Source organism: Colossoma macropomum, unplaced genomic scaffold, assembly GCF_904425465.1.
Source record: "Colossoma macropomum unplaced genomic scaffold, Colossoma_macropomum, whole genome shotgun sequence".
Taxonomy (NCBI): domain Eukaryota; kingdom Metazoa; phylum Chordata; class Actinopteri; order Characiformes; family Serrasalmidae; genus Colossoma; species Colossoma macropomum.
Genome location: NW_023494801.1, coordinates 17909992 through 17930123, shown reverse-complemented (window position 1 = coordinate 17930123; position 20132 = coordinate 17909992). Strand labels below are relative to the sequence as shown.

General features: G+C 39.5%; 1 protein-coding gene across 2 annotated transcripts in view; it reads right to left on the bottom strand.

The window, feature by feature from the left end:
• Positions 1-211: 211 nt before the first annotated feature.
• The window catches only part of usp43b (ubiquitin specific peptidase 43b), a 150406-nt gene continuing 130485 nt past the window's right edge, over positions 212-20132 (bottom strand). For both annotated transcript variants that reach the window (XM_036589579.1, XM_036589580.1), the window contains 6 exons: positions 17483-17560; positions 16836-16965; positions 8160-8502; positions 7067-7225; positions 5975-6145; positions 212-4054 (listed from right to left, as the gene is read on the bottom strand). In XM_036589579.1, the coding sequence (XP_036445472.1) occupies positions 2907-4054; positions 5975-6145; positions 7067-7225; positions 8160-8502; positions 16836-16965; positions 17483-17560 (2029 nt within the window). In that variant the 3' untranslated portion in view covers positions 212-2906. The remainder of the gene's footprint in view (positions 4055-5974; positions 6146-7066; positions 7226-8159; positions 8503-16835; positions 16966-17482; positions 17561-20132) is intronic.

Sequence of the window (20132 nt, the reverse complement as noted above, 5' to 3'; positions counted from 1 at the left end):
TTATCATCTAAGCTGCTTATCCTCCTGGGTCATGGAGGGGGGGGGTTGCTGGAGCCCATCCCAACCATCCTCATTGGGCAGAAGGCAGGAAACACCATTAACAGGTCACCAGTCCATCAATATTATCAGTCCTTAAAAAACACTGAACAACTACATGTTTCAAAGTAAGCATAATTAGGCCTGTTTAACTGTATTTAGTGCAGTGCAGTTTGAAAAACATGTAATAAAAATTAATGTAGTTGTCGATTATTATTATTATTATTATTATTATAGTGTTTTTTAGATGTGGCACTACAGGTTCTATTTTGCCTGTTACAGTGGTCACAGTGTGCTGCCCACAGGATGCTGTTGGCTGGATATTTTTGGTTGGTTCCTTCTGACCATTGAAGAACAGGGTGAAATGGGGCCAACAGAGAAACAGATACACTACAGTCTGTAATTGCAGAACCACAAAGTGCACCTATATGGTAAGTGGAGCTGATAAAATGGACAATGTGTGTAGGTAGGAGGTGTACTTAATGAAGTAGCCAGTCGGTGTATGTGCTGATGCTTTTAAGGGCATCACTGATGATGAATCTGGAAGCATCAGCATATTTACTTACAGAGTACTCACAGAGATACAACTACTACTGAAGATAATAATAGCAACATTTTTCCTGTCTTTTAATTTTGAGGCAGACTCTTAACTCTGAAACTGTCGTAGGAGCATCAGTGCGTAAGTATCTTTTTCAAATAAAAACCATTACAACAGCGTAGTTCAGTAAACGCTGTGGATGTAGTACAGGGTCATCTATGGTTCTGTGAATGTCACATGAACTTCACTGTCCAATGCTGTAGTTTTTGTAGCCACTTAGCAAGACTGTACGAGAGCTGAATGAGCACCACTAAGCAGCACTGCTGGCTTGATGGCTTGGTTAAATGTATTTTCAAGCCCTGTCGTCAAGGCTGCTCACCATGACAACCCAAAGCTGGGGTTTAATAAACACACATAGAAGACTTCGGGGCAGATGTGACTGGGACTGATGCACTGTATTACTAGCTGTGCCTCAGAAATCTCAAAATATATGCACAACAATCCAAAAAAATGAAGAGAGAGAACTGTGGCCTGATAAATCAGCTGACAACAAATTACCTTTAGAGTTCCTTTCCCCAGCTAAATTATATTCCCCAGCTGGAAATCATGATTTTCTTTCACAAGCAATTTCCCTCACTGTTCTTCTTTTAGGCATTCTTCCATTTCCTTTTGTGACATTCTACTGATTTACTGCAAAACAGTATGAAATAGTATGTAAATGATACTCCAGGGGATTTCTACCATTTCACAAATTGTTGCTAGTAACTTTGAAACAAGTAGCCAAAAGAATACCAACCACTGTTTACAACAGTTGAAACTCTTTCTTCAGCAAAACGTGACTGTCATATCAAAATGTTGTAAATTCACGTGACTTAATTTCATCAAAATGTAAACACGAGCTGCACTTCACACAGTGAATATTTCATAACCAGTGGATCAACAGAAACTAACAGAGCCAATAGAGACCAATGAACCAATAACCAGTGAATCAATTGAGACCAATAAACCAAGAGAAATGGTCCAAAGTGAACTGGAATAAAATTGCATGCACATTAAATCACACATACATTAAAGTTAAGAATGTTTTTTCCCTCTGATATACGGAGTTCTGTTAACACAGCGACTATAAACATATCGGTTGCTGTAGTGAATGAGAGCATTTCCCATTTACTGCCTAGATTTACACTTAGTGCTGACTGACGCATTGACAACAGTGGCAAAGCAGAAGACAGAAAGGGACATGATTTATACATTAGTTGCTCTCTCTGATTGTATCTGCATAGAAAAAAAAGGAGATGATGCAAGTATAGCAACATATACAGTGTGGTGTGAATATGTTTGTTTAGTAAGGGCACATGTGTATGCAAAATACGAGGGCGTAATAATGCATCTATGTGTGCAAGGGTGCATGAGTGTGTGCCAGTGATTGTGCATGCTACTTAGAACATATTTGAGTGTGCATGTAGGAAACAATAATGTTCTAATACTCTTTCAGGAACCATTACAAAAAAAGGCACTTACATAAACATACATCTCTAGCAAACCTTTACCTATTGCATGACTGCAATTTCTGGCTTAAGTCGAACTGCTCTGCTCTGCTCCTGTGGAGAGGCCAGTCTGTTTCCTGGAACAGTGTCACCATTTAACTGAGTAAACATTGCAGGACGTCTGTTTAATTGGGTAGTTATCAGCTTCTCCTCTATGAGCTTCACGCTTCATTCCATCTGACATAATGTACTTTTTCAACCAGTCCACCAATCAGGCTGCTATCACATCCAAATTCCCTACGCATATTGGTCTGGACGTATCCCTGAAGAAGCAAATGGACTAGATGCTGGAGGTGAAAGCAGAGTGGGCAGATTATTAAAGTCCTGTCTGGACTGCAGTGACTCCTGTATTTCAGACATGCTAGAGGGCATTTTCACAAAAGAAATCTGGCTGCTCAGGGTCATTCAGTGGAGTTATTTGAGAAAACTGAACGAAGCATGTTTGGGTCTAATTAAAATTATATGCAATGGAATTTTTGTTGGCAGAATGCATATTCCAAATGCCATGTACGAACTTGCTTGTTAGTGACAAAGAACTTGTACTCTAGAATGGAGCTTTGCCCCATGTCTGGAGCCAGTACCAGAATTAATTTGAGCAGGACTTTTCTCAGTATTTTTTCCAGGTTGCAAGTGCACCTGGAAATAGATGAAACAGATATATGTGGAAACGCCCTAGAGAGATTTACGGTCTTATGGGTAGGAGAGGCACATACTCTCAAATTAGTTCCACACAAACACAAGCACCATAGATACAGATACACATTTGCCCTTCAGCTATGCAGACATCAGAAGCAGGATTCAGGCACAGGTCTCTGTCTGCCTAGTGAGGTGGTGCTGTATCTCGCCCTCTGCAGCGTAGCAAAGGAGGGTTTATCTGCAGTGAGTGCCTTGTGAGGTGGTACCAGTGGGCCACTTCTCTGGAGTGACACCGTCCTCCTAAGGTTCAAATCCAGCCTGCTTTGAATGCTGGAAGAACTGTGTGCTCGCTTAATATCTGCTACGCTTGCAGAGCCATTATGGTTTTCCCGTCCATTGACCAGTGCCTTGCTGTTGTGCTGCCCATTGCTGCTTCTATGAGCACCACTGGGTTTCTTCTGTTCTGCTATTACCCCATTCAGTGTTCCATTGGACACTGAGAGCTTGGATGAGTTTTTATTGTTTAGCGTTTTTCCTTCTTTAACACTTTCTTCCTTTGACTTGTCCTTCTTGAGAGTGCCCGTTTTTAAGAAGGACAGGATACCATCTTGGCCTCTAGCCTCCTCTCTCTTGCTTCCAGTTGAGTCCTCTGGTTGGATTTGATTATGTGGAGTCCTGGTAGCTCCAGCTGGTTGGCTCCAAAGTCTCTTTAATGTGGAGTCTCTGCTAGCAGGTGTGCTGCTTGCAACACTTGTGCCTGAATGCATGCCAGTAGTGGAGCCTTGGTGGGATTGACCATCTTGAGTCTTTCCATGCTGCTCCTGCTTGCTCCTTTTGGAGCTCCTCCTGGATACTAGGCCCTCATCTCGTCCCTTGGCATTAGAATTAGAAGTACCTCTATCTGGAACTGGTCTGCTCTGGCCTTCAGGCACTCTGGGTGAATCTGTCCCAGGACAGCTTCCTCGCTCCATGCCACTAAAGCTACTGCTGCCACTAGGAGAACTGAGTGAATCTCCTTCTTGGAGCTGGGCTTTGACTTGAGGAGGGCTAGCCACTAGGCTAACAATGGGCTCCTTAGTGCACCGTGGCCTCCGTCCAGATTCCAGGTACTCGACCAGTTCGCCAGGCTGAGTTGGTGTAACTTCAGGGATAGCAGTGGGTTTTTTGCGGTCCTTGGAACCAAACGACCAGCGCAGAGGAAGCACTTTACCCAGGTTCTCCTTGCTTTTGCTAGGTGAACGCATGCTTACGCTGCGTCCCTGGGTGCCCCGGACAAATGGTCTCGACTCAAATCCATCTAGGGTGTGGAAAATAGAGAAAAAAGCTATAATGTGTACACAAAATTTCAATATACATCCTAAATGTGTTTCTGATTGATCTGAAAATTATGGTCTCAACTCTGAAAGCAGCCATATGTCAGAAAAATTTCTCAGAAAAAATGATACATATTTGGCTGGACGTGTGTTCGATAAAGTAAATAGACTAGATGTTGGAGATGAAAGCAGAGCGGGCAGATTATAAAAGTACTGTCTAAACCTGCAAAGACTCCTGCATTTCAGACATGCTAGAGGACATTTTCACAAAAATGTCACTGGGGCAGTACCCCTTTTGTCACTGGAGTGGTACCCTCAAAGGTAAGCCTTCAGTACCTTTAGTTAAGTAACATTTTTCTGTTGAAAAAACTGACAGAAACAATTAAGTGTTTCTGTTGGCTCCTGATGGCTTGGTAATGTGTTTTGCTTTTTTAATAGGTTGATATCACAATGTAAAGGATTCTAATGGTTTAACAGGTGACAAGTGGCTGATTCTAAATGGTTTTCTAATAGGCTCTAAAGGTGTTCTACAGGAAACTAGTGGTCTATTTTTGAAATCAGTTGTATTGACTCAACACACCAAGTCTTGTCTCTGGCCTTATTATTGTTCCATATAAAAAGGATAAGTTACGAAAACGTACAAACATGTTCCTTTCTCCTGGAAAAAAAAAACTTTAATCCCATTGTTGTACCTTTGAGAGTACATTTACATTGCTTCTACCTTGATCAATGAAAAATGTGTCTGCACAGTAACTTTTTTCTGTCAGTGTAGGGATGTAAAATAGTTAAACGTTCAACCAACAAAAAAAACAACAACTGTACAGCCAATGCTTTCAGCTAAAAAACATGATTTTTTCATTTCCAGTAAACAATTGTTCCTATTTGAATAGGTGGGTTGATCATTCAAGCTGTGAAACATTTTTAAACTGTATACTTGTGGGCACAATAGGCAACTGGTTCTGCTGGACAGGCCTACAAAAAATGAAGCCGCAGTGTTTGGGACCACTTTTTGAAAGGACAGTAGTACAGCTACAGGAACATACCACATCAAGAGCAGACATCCACTTTGTCCTTTGAGAGAAAGTGTGATGCACAGCGGTGTGACAAAATCACACATGGGTGTGCAAGATTATAGAGAAGGATGTGACGGACAGTGACTGCTTTTTGGAGCTACAGAGGTACACTGAGCCAAAGCTAGCCCTGGTCATAGTATTTATGTTCATTTTAAATTGGATTAGTGCTGAGTGACAAATTTAATTTTAGATCTTTAGAATACAGACCATTCTGTAGACCATCACTGTATATTCAAGTCATTTAATAAACGTTTTAGATTTTTTTGCTCATATAATCATGAATATATAGTTATCAGCTCCTCAGTTTAAACGAAACCAGGTTCTTATGTACAGTATGTTTAATCTGGCTTCAGGCCACTTACTTCATATACATGCTTACGTTTGGCCCCACCTATCAGTTCTGCATTCCACTGAACACTTTAATATCTCTGTGCATTAATGCAGAATTCAGCTAATGATTGTGCTCATAAGTGTGTGTATATCAAGTATTTCACAATGGCTTCAAACACAGTTCAGACAACCAGATTTCAGAACCAGAACAGATCTGTTTTATACCTGTTATTTTGATGGGTTGCATCATTGATTTTAGGCTTAGTTAACAACTAATTGCTAATTAATGACAGTCGGTTATCAGTCAAAAGAATCTTCCAAATTTTGCATCCCTAGTCAAGACTACCGACTGTTCTTTTTTCCCGAAAATGAAACTAAGTAGATCAAAGTATCAAAACCCCACTTTTTAATCTATCTGCTATTTTTTAGAAAGACAAACATCATGTAAAGTGACCAATGCTAAAGTTAACTGTTACAGGCTGAAATAGAGAAACCACTGACCACTGTCTCCTTTAGTGGCCTGCTCATGGAAGACGGGAGTAGTTGGTGTTTGGGGTTCAGGTGCTGAGGAAGAGCTGGAGGTCTTGGTTGCTGGGCTAGATGGTTGGCTCTCCCCTGTCAGAGATTTCAGACGAATGAGCCAGTGATTAGATGTGGAAGGGGTTGTGGAGCCTGCAGAAAAAGAGACCATGTCAGTGTATGACAGCCTTGTCAAGTCTCTTTGCCTTAAACATGCAGTCAATCATAATTAGGAAACAAACAGAAGGAATCTTGCTCATAACAGCCCTGTCAATCATGAAAGCATCAACAATTAACTGGTTTTCATCTTCAGTTCAGGACAAAAATGCTGACTATCATCCTTGTTCAGCACCAAGTCTTCATAATTGAAGATACTAATTCATGTTGACTTAAAGGAAGTGATATTTGCTTCCAAGAATTTACTTTGAACACTCAGGATTTACTTTCACACTTCCACAGCTCTCAACCTTGATTAATCAGATTTGGAACATGTAATAACGTACACAGAGACCTGGAATTTGGTAAATGCATGTAATGTTTTACATCTTATCAATCGTAGTCTGTAGATGCTTCAACTATGGATGTTGTATAATACACTGACCACCATTTACACACAGTGCCCCATCCTGTCTTGTAATAAACCACTGATAGAAAAACAAACAAAAAAAATATATACAGAAAAATGTCCACTTTTGTGGAGGTTTCTTGCTTAAATGGCAGACTTTATACAGACTGCTAAAGCACCAGTCACTATCTGTTCGTCAAGTACTACAGGCTGATTTGGCAAATCTAAACACAAAACACTATTTTGTTTAAAATAACAGTAATAGCTTTATGAAGAGAACTTAAAAAAACAGGAAAAATAAGACCAATTAACAGAAACCAAAACCACAAAGAATTTGTATTAATTTGCACATGAGCGTGGTTAAACAGTGGCATGTGCAGATACTATTTCAGGTAAATAACTTGTTGTTTGTGTAAATGGAAGACTTTGTATAGAAGACAGTGGTGGAGCTCTAACAGATCAGCATCAGCAACCATGTACAACATAGTGTTTAGAAGTTGAATGCTGACCTCTGACAGAGCAGCTGGCTGACCAAGCAGGGATGCTGTTGCGTCTCTGGTAGAAGAGGATATAAGCGCCACGTGTGCAAACCTCCCCCTCAGGCACCGGCTCTACGCTGCTGTCGTCATAGCCATACCACTGGCCATCCACTGAATTCCTGCAGTACGCTGTACCACCAAACGTATATAATTAAGTGGTGGTAAATAATCATGTCTACACACTTGTAAAGACACTTATTGATCCCCTATTAACAGTCATTCCCATTTAGAACAAGTACACATTAAACCATGTTTTAGTCTCCAGGAGAACAATTTTCAGTCAATCGTATGTTGAATTATCATTTCAGAGCAGCAGCAAATTTATTTGGACTGTTCAGACAGCACCTAGAGTTAAAACCTATTGCCTCCTCAAATCAGTCTAATGTGCAGTGCTAGCAACTGTGTGCTACTTGTGACAAGACAGACTTTTAGTAAAAGTGTTGGTTATTTGAAAGACGAATGATTTTTGAATTGTTGACTTTAATAATATTACTATTTGATAAGTATTGTTTTATTGATAATTTATTGCACCCTTATCATTTTTATTTATTGATTACATTTATATTGCAGCCTTATCATTTATATTTAATAATATGTGTTGCAGCCTTATTATTGAAATGTCAGGAACTTACAGATTTAGAATAGTCATATTCACCTTCATCAAAGTTAACAGCAACATAGTAACTAACACATATAATCATTTCCCTGGCCTTTTTAAATAAAGAAATTTAAAGTAGTACATAAACATGATTAAAGCTGCAAAATATACTGTTTACTGTCCAGTTTGTACAGTCCTTATCTAAAAACTAAGCTGTAAAACCAGCCAATTTTGAATTCACTGTCTCTGTTCCGCCTATTCAGTCAACAGCAGTTTAGATCCGCCCATTGACATTGGAAGTTCTGAGCAGCGTTTCACCTCTCAGTGCTTTTTGAATAAGACACAATACAGGACAGCCTATCAGAACAGAGCTTATTTATATGGGCAATTTAAGCACTACACAGTAGATGGTCTAATTCTGCCCCCTGCTCTGAATTTCAGGTAATTCTTAATCAGTTCACATACCTGTGTAGTGACCCCCATGCATGCCTCCGTGATGGTTACACACGGCGTACAGGTCATATAAGAAGTCCTGTGCATGCTGGGCTGTCTCTGGCCTTTGAGCCTGGTGTTTCCATCCAGGAGGGAGCCGAGTGAAGTTGCTCCGCTTGACCACATGGGGTGCCATATCCAGCGCAGTCAGAGGGAAGCGGACAAGTGTGGACAGCTTGTTGCGCCGTTCACCCACCTGTCGGAAGCGCTTGAGGTGAAGGATGAGTATGTCGGGGAGTGTCCACAGACTCATCTGAACCATGCCCTGCTGGAGCTGCTTGCAGTGAGGACATTTCCATGCGTCGTCAGGAGCCAGCTGGGTAAACAGGGGATAATATGGTATAAGGTCTCTACTTTTTACAAAGGAAAGAATAGTTGGAATATGTTAACACTACGGCCCATACAGAACTACGTCAAAGGCAAATCTTTATATACTTAATTTCCAGTCAAAACAGCCAATAAATACATGTTACTCATAAGATATTTCTGAGGAGATTAGATATCCACTTGCATAAGGAAGGATAAAGTCGAAGGAAAATAAGTGAAAAAAACAAGAGTTTCCAAAACCAGACAGAAAATGATTGAAAGATACAGAGAAAATGGGACTAACAACTGTGCAAGACCTGGTAGACCATCAAAACTGTCACCATCACATAAACAGTACTTAAAGCTTCTATTTTTGAGAGATGGGTGAAAATCAAGCTCCACTTTTGTGTTCACAATAAACCACATTAAAAAGATACGTAAAAAAAACAGATTAAAATTTTTAATTAGAGCAGCTGATTGAAATTGAACATTGGCATAGTCAGAGCTTGTTGCAGACTGAAATATTCTAAAAGGACCAAAAACCACTACTCAAAAAGAGCTCCCACATGTGATGGGAATGGCAGAGTATTTCATTGGGCAAGGAAATGGCTCTCTCTCCAACAACCCCCAGAACATTCCCTATATTATTAGCCTACACACCTGTCCAGCTGAAAAGTCCAGTCCTTATATTCGTAGTCAAACACTGTTTTTGCTGGAGCCTCTGTAGCTACTTCTGGGCTGAAGAAATGGCACTGAGGCGCTAAATGAAAGCTAGGACTGGCAGCTGATTCAACATCAAAAGCATTTTTCATGGTCTACTGCTGAGACATAAAGCTATCATCCATAATAAATTATTCGACTTTGATGTAAACAGAGTGCATGCTTCCTACTACACCATTCTAAGTTTCAAACCTCTCTTGAACTTAATCTTTTATTGCCTGTTAGCCAACTCTCATTCGCTGTATTGACTGAAAATATATGGAGTGGTGGGTGGAGCTTGTATAAGCTTAATACTGAGTCAAGGATCCTGCAGTGAGCTGAGGGAAAGTCAAAACTGGAGAAATGTGGCAAGTAAATAAGAAGTGGTTGGAGTTAAAAAGTCTATGCACGTTTTGAGTGTTAGAAACATTAGTGGTGACGGGAAGAACAATTTACGGCCACTTGCATGCTTTGTAAAGGCTGATTTATGCTCCCTTTATGTACGAAAAAGAACGTCCACTTTAAACAAGGTTACCATCACCACCTACATACTTCCATGTGTTCCTTATGTTGGCATGGATGTTAAGCAGTATATCCACTAAAGGGCATTCCAGAGTAAAAAGTTTCTGACAGCAACAAACATGTCAACAGTGGAGGAGCTTGTAATAATGCACCAACTGCAAAAGAGATGAAAGAGACACCAGTGTACTGACATGTGGATGGAGAATTGGCATCGTGTCTCTCGTGAACTATTGGCTACAGTGCTCCTTGGGTACTGCCCCGTTTTGTCCATATCTGTAAGCTTTCAGAGAACGTGCACAAACATGGACAATGAACACAGAGTATGGACAGAACGCTTTGTCTGTATCCATATGCGTATTTAACGTTGAGCATAACTGAGTAGGATGCTTTAATTGGCTTACAGCATGTTTTGCAGAGTGTTTTTGAAGCTGCAACTTACAACCTGGATGAACTGACCGACACTGTGACATCTTGCATCAGTTTTTGCAAAGAAATGTGTGTGCCAACCAAGACCTTCTACACATATAACAACAACAAATGTTTCACAGCCAAACTAAGACAGTTTCGCTAGGCCAAGGCAGAAGTCTACAGGAGGAGAGAGCACCCTGTGCAAACAGGCCAGAAACTCACTGACAAAGGAGATCAGTGTGGCTAAAAGAAAGTACACAGACATTCTGAAAAACAGGTTGACCCTGCATGAGGTTTTGCAGACATTACAAACTGCAGAAGATGTGAGCTGCCTCTTCCAGAGACAGAAGACCAGAAAAGCCCCAGGTCCAGATGGTGTTTCTCCCTCCTGTCTTAAAGCTTGTGCTGACCAACTAGCTTCAGTCTTCACACAGATCTTCAACAGATCCCTGGAGCTATGTGAAGTCCCCTCCTACCAGGCAAATAGGTCAGCAGATGATACAGTCAACATGGGACTGCACTACATCCTGCAACACCTTGACTGGCCAGGGACATATGCAAGGATCCTGTTTGTGGACACTATCATCCCAGAAATCCTCTCCTCCAAACTCTCCCCAGTATCCCCAGTCATCTGTCAGTGGACCATCAGCTTTCTGACAGACAGGAAGTAGTAGATGTGGTTGGGGACGTCACTTCTGGTATACGGTCAGCACTCGTGCTCCTCAAGGATGTGCACTCTCCCCACTCTCTCTGCACCAATGACTGCACCTCCCATCTGTTTAACTCCTGAGGTTTGCAGACAACACTATGGTCATGAAACTCATCCAGGATGGCGACAAGTCTGCATATCGGTGAGAGGTTGAACAGATGGTGCTCTTGTGCAGTCAGAACAACTTAGAAAGTTGTTAAGACTTAGTCTTAGATAATGTTTTTGTGTGTGTGAAGTGGGAGACCAACATCAACTCTATCCTCAAAAAGGCCCAGCAGAGGATGTGCTTTATGCAGTAGATGAGGAAGATGGGTCTGCCGCAGGAGGTGTGGAGCCAGTTCTACAGCGTAGTCATCGAATCTGTCCATCCATCACGGTCTGGTATGGAGCAGCTTCAACTTCTCCCCTCCGGCAGGCACTATAAAACCCTATATACTAAGACTGCCAGACACAGGAGCAGCTTCTTTCCTCAGGCCATCACCCTCATAAATAGCTGACCAGTAATATCATCTCCTGGGTCATAGCTACTCCTGCTTTTTTCTTCAGATATTTATTAAACCCTCCTTCAGACTCGTCGTGCACCACAATTTCATTCCCATCCATGATGTAGATTACTGTTGTTTACACTACCACACACACTTTTATATTACCTGCTCCTACATAACCTGTATGGTGCTTGTATATTTTGTATTGTCTGTAAATAATATGTACATTGTATATAACATACCCATATATAATCTGCATATTACTTGTATACTGTGTATATTGTATATTGTGTATTGTCAGTAAAATATTTGTACATTGTTTGTTTATTGCATTTAATACAAGAGAGACACCAATGGCTGGAACCAAATTCATTGTGTGGATACATACAACATACTTGCAAATAATCTGATTCTGATTCTTTTTCTGTTTCTGATTATGAGTCCTCTTCATAAACCAAGCTTCAGCAACAAAATGGGCTGGCTGATACGTTGCAGAAGTAAGAAATGGTGTTTAACGGAGTTTAGAGGAACACAATTTCTTGAAAGTGGCTAAAAGAAACAGCACAACCCAAAAAAACACACTGACCTTTAATTTATTAGTAAAAATGTTTCTGTGAAGTGTTACTGTAAATATAATGAATAGGAAAAAGGCTTGAATTATTACCAATAAGAAATTAAATCTTACATGCTTACATTTAATTCCTACAGTTTAAATAGGTTACAATTAGATTTTATATGTTATGTTTTATATGTATAAACAACATTTTCTGATAAAGAAACTTTTTTCATTGTTTCTTTGTTTTACTCTCATCATGTCTATTTTTGCAGCCAACCGGAACTTGACTTGGCAGGTCTTTAACATATATGACCTCATTTATGTGTGGATTTTGATTGGCTTTTGCCTAGAACACGAGTGAAAATACCATTGTGTTGAAGAGACACCGCAGTGCTAATCATTGCCACGGTGACTTTATGAAAAGGCCTTATTTAGCACAAGCAGAGAAAACATCTAAGGAGATTGCTGAGACTACTAAAATCGGGTTAGGAACTGTCCAATGCATTATTAAAAAGTGGAAGGACAGTGGAGAAACATCATCTCTGAGGAGGGAATGTGGTCGGAAAAAAATCTTGAATGATCGTGATCGGCGATCACTCAAACGTTTGGTGAAATCAAATCGTAGAAAAACAACAGTAGAACTCAGGGATATGTTTAATAGTGAAAGTAAGAGCATTTCCACACGCACAATGCAAAGGGAACTCAAGGGATTGGGACTAAACAGCTGTGTAGCCTTAAGAAAACCACATATCAGTGAGGCTAACCGGCAAAAACGGCTTCAATTTGCTAGGGAGCATAAAGATTGGACTCTGGAGCAATGGAAGAAGGTCATGTGGTCTGATGAGTCCAGATTTACCCTGTTCCAGAGTGATGGGGACATCAGGGTAAGAAGAGAGGCGGCTGAAGTGATGCACCCATCATGCCTAGTGCCTACCGTACAAGCCTGTGGGGGCAGTGCTATGATCTGGGGTTGCTGCAGTTGGTCAGGTCTAGGTTCAGCAACGTTATGTGCCCAAAGAATGAGGTCAGCTGACTACCTGAATATACTGAATGACCAGGTTATTCCATCAATGGATTTTTTCTTCCCTGATGGCATGGGCATATTCCAAGATGACAATGCCAGGATTCATCGGGCTCAAATTGTGAAAGAGTGGTTTAGGGAGCATGAGACATCATTTTCACACATGGATTGGCCACCACAAGTCCAGACCTGAACCCCACTGAGAATCTTTGGGATGTGCTGGAGAAGACTTTGCCCAGTGGTCCAAATCTCCCATCATCAATACAAGATCTTGGGGAAAAATGAATGCAACTCTGGACAGAAATAAATGTTGTGACATTGCAGAAGCTTGTGGAAACGATGCCATAGCAAATGCGTGCCGTAATCAAAGCTAAAGGCGGTCCAACGAGATATTATAATGTGTGACCTTTTTTTTGGCCAGGCAGTGTAGTAACCTTGCTTATTTGTAACATGATATTTCTGTATACTTTCACCTACGTGAACAACAATACGACATATGAAAACGTTAATGTGAAGTCATGCCTATGTGTAAATCCGCACTGCTGCAAGTGAGTTTTGCTCATATCAGTCGATGTGTAGATCTGCTTTATCAAAACTAGGAGTTTAATTTTGTTTTTAAATGTCACAAGTTTATTTTTTGTGATCAATATTTTATTAACAAGTTAACACCACGAGAACTATGTTCAAAAAGCCCAGGCCATGCCCACAGAGCTTCCCACAACAAACATAGTACGGAGACAACAATCATTGCTAGACATCAAAGTAGCAACACCGACAACGACAGCAGTGATGGTCAGTGGCAGAACCACACAAGAGGAAAAGACATACACACCAAAGCAAAACACATATAAACAAATGAATACCTAAATAGATAAATGAATAAACTCAGTATACTGAAGTTTACACCCTCATATCAGTTAGAAAAGGTAACTATGCTCTCATTACTTTTAACAACTCTTTCTCAGTATTTGACAAGGACACAATTGTTCTTATTTTGGCCTTATTTATCCTGGCTGTTGTACATTCCAAAAGAGCGATGTCCCGAAAATAAGTAAGCCAAACAAGATGCATAGGAACAGAGGGTTGAAACCATATTTTCAGTATAGTCTTTTTGGCTGCTGTGAGGCCGACCAAAAAATTTTTTTGATGAGTAGAAAACAATTCTGCAGAGTCATCAAGTAGGAGGAAAGTCCAGGGATCTTTGTGTACAGATTTTCCCAAAATATTAGAGAGTATTTTGAACATATGACCAAAAGACATCCACGATAGGACATGCCCAAAACATATGCATATATGTACTGACTATTGCTGAGTTACACAAATGACAATAAGGATCTTGTCTAACTTTAAATTTATACAGCAGATTAGGAGTGACACATGCTTTTTGTATGAACTTAAAATTAATTATATGGTGTGCTGGGTTTTTAGAAGTAATAAAGCAATTCTTCCACACCGTAACCCAATTAGGTTTAACATTAAGTTCTTTCTCCCAAAACAAAGACACTGAGGGATTAGAATATGATTGTTTAAGGAGTGACATATACACCAAGATACCATGCCTCTTGATATAGTAGTAGAATCTATCCATTTCTGAGGGTGTGAGGTGGTTTGGTTGGACCAGGGGACACCATAAGCCTTTAGGGCAGATCTCAGTCTTAGATATAAAAAAAAAGAAAAACCAGGCAAGACAAACTCTTCTCTGAGATCCTGAAATGACTTCAAACCCTCATCATTAAAAATATCTTTTAGGGTATGTATGCCTTGTTTAGACCAAACTTTATATACAAATGGCTTACTGCCTGTATTGAGGTTTAAATGTCACATGATTTCAAGAATTTACAGTGAAGTCTGGCTGGGTTTCTTATAATTAACTTGGTAAAACTCTAGGCAATTTGCTTCTTGAGATAAAATAAGACCTTGGTGGCAGGTACTGGGCTATACGCATATGCTGTTCATTAAATGACTATACTAGACTGATAAAGGTAAAGGTTTCTTGAAGCAAGACCAGGACGATACAGAATTTAATTTAAAGCACAATTCAGGAGGTTTTGGAAAAAAGAGAGTGAGTAAGCACATCCAAAAAGACTCGATTTAATATGACAAAGCTTCTGTGCTACCTTCCACTGCACACTTAATGGTGGAATTTTAAATTGCTGCCTTTCCAATAGCAAGTCTCATATTCCCTCCATATCTCCCAGTTATATGGATCTCTTGCTATACTCAGTGTTTCTTGATGCACTGACAAAAGATCCTTCACTCTATTTGTTTGCACATCACTGATTCACATCCACATCCTCCTTTCAGTGCAATGCTGTCAGACTGTAAATGCAACTTTGTGCTGCATGCAGCACAGCTTAACTCTTTCTCTAAAACTCACCAACATTTCGCAAAGCTTCAAAATCTTCATGTGACAACAAAATACTCCACACTCAACAGAAAAGAGCACAGTTTTTAACTGCAGAAGAACACTGACTCTGAATGAGTCATCCACAGGCTTTGCACATGTTGGATCGAAAGGCTCTGTAAAAAACATAAAAGTCAGGGTAACTTGAAATTCGAAGTCAACATTCTGCAGAGCTTTTATATTTTCTTAACCAAGTTTAGTCAAAAGTTCACCTTAAAACTCAACTTCACCTCAACATGAAAATATCAGCTTATCAGAAGGCCTCCAACCACTCCAGAGTGCGACCAGAAGGCTAAAGATTGATTCGTTTCCCCTCTCACACTACCAGATCAATCCCTTCTGATCGCACCTCTGATGTGGAATATTGCTTCAGATTGTGAAAATCTGCATTTAAAATCAGGCTAAACAATAAAAACACTCACTCTTGTTTTTTGAGTATGACATGTTCGGTTAAGTCATCAAAAAAGTTTAGCTTACCCAACAAACACACAACCCCCCACCCAAAAACGTGAATGTGTTTGCCTACTTTAAAGCTTACATTTTGCTGGATAACTGTATTTTGTAGACCTACCTTAGATGCAGTATAGCCAAAATATAGACTTGATAGCCAAAAAGAGGGCATAATAAATGTAATGATTTTCAGCTATAAAAATAACTCAAAACCTGATTTTTGCCCTGTTATCACAAAATACAAACAAAGTGAAATTTTACTGGACCTGTTTTTGCTTTTATGGACATACAAGAAGAAATGCAAACTGGGGATGAATATGGGGATGAAATGCACAACACAGTGAGAGCTGGAGAAATATTTTACTACAAACTGGCAACTGATTTAAAATTGTGATTAAAAAGAGCAACTAATTTTGTGTGTTCAACAAGCAGCTCCTCAGTCTTTGTGGTCTGCTGTTCAGGCAACAGTCATACAGGTCTTGACTTTTTCTCTCTCTCCTAATTCTCTCTTTGGCTGTTGCCTGAATTACATCGCTGACCATCTCACACTTCAGGACTTGTGGACATTTTGAGTCCTGAAAATCAAACATGTTTTAAAATATCTAAAGACTGACTCATTTCTCCTTTCACATTACCAGATCTTTCATGCTATCAGTCAGCTCCAATTGAACTCCTGACCTGGAAAATTGACACAGATTGTGGAAATCTGTCAGAATGGAAAAAAAGTGGCTAAAATCAAGCTAAATGTTGTGTAGTGTAGGCACAGGTTTACTTACTACTAGACTGAACTGAAATTTTTAAGGCAGCCTTAAGTGATATATTGTGCCATCTTAGTTACCCAACTACATCTACTTCCTACTGCAAAAGGTTGGGACTCCAAACTCCAGACATTGTTTAGAGCTGAATACAGCAAGCCTATGCCTTTGTTTTCTAGCCTTGCTCTATGCACACCATATTTGCATTGTATTAAGAAAGCAGAGAGTGGAGGACATAGTCACAAGGGTTGTTAGGAAAGCCACAGGTTATCAGACTCATGTTAACAGTGCTATATGAGAAAACTGTTTCAGGCTGTGTAGCTGCATGTCTTACCTGCTCTTCTTTTGTGTAGAGCTGAAAGCACTCATCCAGCGTGCAGCTATGCTGCTGAACATGCTGCTGCTGCTGGGTACGTACACTTTCTGAATCCTTCACCACCTCCTCCTGGATGTTCCCAAAAAGACTACACTCATCCACACACACACATACACATAGTAAAGATCATCATCAGGCTAATTCTGGATAAGGCATTTATTATAGCTTTTTCAGTCATTTCAAAACCTTCTCCGGCTTCATACATCTATTTTTTCCTTTTATTAAGCCTCCTATTGTCCTACTAATTATTTGAAAGACGTGAAGTTGTACAGGACAAACATATTAGAATCATTTCATACTCTTGTCTGCAACCAAATTGGTTTGACATTATTGAAAGCAATAATTCCAAACTTTTGAAAGGTAGAGTATTCAAATTCACAATGCACTAGAGAAGCTAAAAAAAATCTAATTTGTCTCATCTAAATGTTGTCTTAATAACCAGGATTGTTGTGGACTACAATAGGGAGCTGAAGACATTGTTTTGATGCTCACGAAGGCAAAAAAAAAAAAACTCTAATGTGCACTGCACCGGCTTCTTTGTGTGCACTTACAATTTTCTGTAATTATGGCCTAAATCGATTAAAGATGATGATGGATTGACTCACCAATCCTTTATCCTGTGTTCCCACTCAACAATCAGCTTCACATGCGGAGGTCCACCTGAGCCGCACAGCTTCAGTGCCCTGAGGAAAACACGTAAACAAAAGAAGCAACATTTATGGCAAAACATGTATCAGAATACCAAGAAATAAGAGATTATGTTCATTTTGCCTTCTTGATGAATCAGCAGTGATTAGCTATCTCTTCCAGAAATAAGGCCAGATAGACACACCCATTTATATGCAATATTATTTTGTTTTGTTTTCTTATATTTATTCCATGTATTCTTATTATATGTTTTGTTTTCTTATATTTTTTTGCCACATATTTTTATATAGCTAATATTATACATATATTATACAGTCAGGTCCATAAATATTTGGACATTAAAAAAAATAGTTATTTTTGCTGTCTACCACAGCATATTAGAATTGAAATGAAAAAATAAAAAAATAAATATAAACTCAAACTGCAAATGTTTAGCTTTAATTTGAGGACATTTACATCCAGATCAGTGTAGGAACCATTGAGGACACTTACATCCATTGAACAGTGTAGGAACCACTGTCATACATAGCTGCCCCTTTTTAAAGTTTCAATTGTAATTGGACAATTGGCTGCACAGCTGTTCTTTGGCCAAGTGTGTGTTGCTCTCTCATTGTTTCACTTACAAGTAAGCAGATAAAAGGTTTAGAGTCATCTTTAGACCGAAAAATGAAAAAAAAAACATTAACCTATCAGAGAGATAGCAAATCAACTAGTTGGTACATTCTTGACACAACTGGTCAACTGAAATACCAAAATGCCCAGAAAACCATGGAAAACAACTGTGGTAGATGACAAAAGAATTCTCTCCCTGGTGAAGACAAACCCCTTCATAACAGTTGGCTAGATCAAGAACACCCTTCAGGAGGCACATATGTGTCAAAGTCAACAATCTAGAGAAAACTTTACCAGTATAAATACAGAAAATTCCAAACACCTAAAACCCTGTACAGTTCTGGAATAACATCTTATGGCAACATATCTTTTACCAGAAGGATGGGAAGAGAAGCCTATGGAGAAGGGAAGGAACTGCTCATGATCCGCAACATATCACCTCATCTGTCAAACATGGTGGAGGTACTGTTATGGTGTGGGCATGTATGGCGGCCAGTGGAACTAATTCCCTTGTATTTACTGATGATATGACTGCTGACAAAGGCAGCAGGATGGATTCTGAAGTGTATAGGGCTATAATATCTGCTCAGATTCAGCCAAATTCAAACCTCATATCAAATGCTTCACATTTCAGATAAACAATGACTCGAAGCATGATGCAAAGGCAACACAAGACTTTTTTAAGCCAAATGAGTGGAATGCAATGATCAGTAGATTACTTGATTATTAATACAATTGGTATCGCCTGTCCCAGTGATCAGAATAAATGCATTTCATGCAATGTATTTCAGTGTTTTCAAATCACCATCAATAAACAAGACATAAACAAAGGAACAAATAAATAGCTAAATAGTATTCTGGGTCCAGAAGCAGAGTATAAACTGTCTAGACAAGGTTATTTACACCATAACAGGATCAAAGATGACGAGCTGCTTATAGGTGTGCTGCATTTGTATTGACCGGCAGCTGGCGTAGGGTCAGAAGGCTATTGATGTGCTGATCTTGTTTATTTTCAGAACTGAAATGGACTAGGAGTAAAAAGCAAGAGCAAACAAAATGTCTGGGTGACTCAAAAATAGCACTAAAATGTCTATGAGCAATCAGTCTGTCTACTTTGTTGAAATCTCTTGAAAAAGTCTCTCAAAGCAAGACCAGAGTTATGATGAATTTTATGTGTGATGGCATCCAAGAAAGTCTTGGTTTAGTACAGCAAAGTTTATATGCTGCCATCCATGTAACACTTGATCAGGTTGTTAGAGTCCTTAAACATGTTTTTTTTCACTTTGCTTGGAACATATATTTGGAGTTCTTTCAGTACCCAGCTGAGAAAAGGTATGGCTGAGAACCAGCGTGTGAGCAAAGCTGGCACTTAATTTCTGCAGAAATACAGACCTTTTTCTCCATTTTATCCCATGCAGCTCCATGTGACAGTAGGCATTATGTAAGATTTCACATCAGTGCAGCATTACATTTACAGATGACCCATTATTAGCCCATTAGGATGATTGAGAGCATGCATCTTTGTCACAAAATTTTTCTTAATAGAAAAAAAGCAAGTGGATGCTTATCAACTCTCCCGAAGATGATGTTATTGATGTCACATAAGATATCAAACCCTGAGGTTTTGTACCAAAGTCATGAATATACTCAGATGCACACATATTCTGAAAGTCTGCAAGCATACAATATCAAATCTTTGCCAAATTACCCTCTATAAAGATTTGGAACAAGTGAGAAAAGAAAGAAGATTTGAAGGTTCTTAACAAGCAGACGCGCACACACATACAGAAACAAACAGAAGCACATATATTATTGTATCCTTGCAACTTGCCCAAGGGCACAGTGTTTAATCAGGGTTGACGGTGCTGCAATAAGCCTTACCACTGTAGCACAACCAAGGTCATGCCAATTTGAACAGAATTGTCTCCAAAAAATGTTTTTTTTGCATCTTCTACCAAACTGTAGACCTGTGAGACATGCTTTAACTTTCTTATA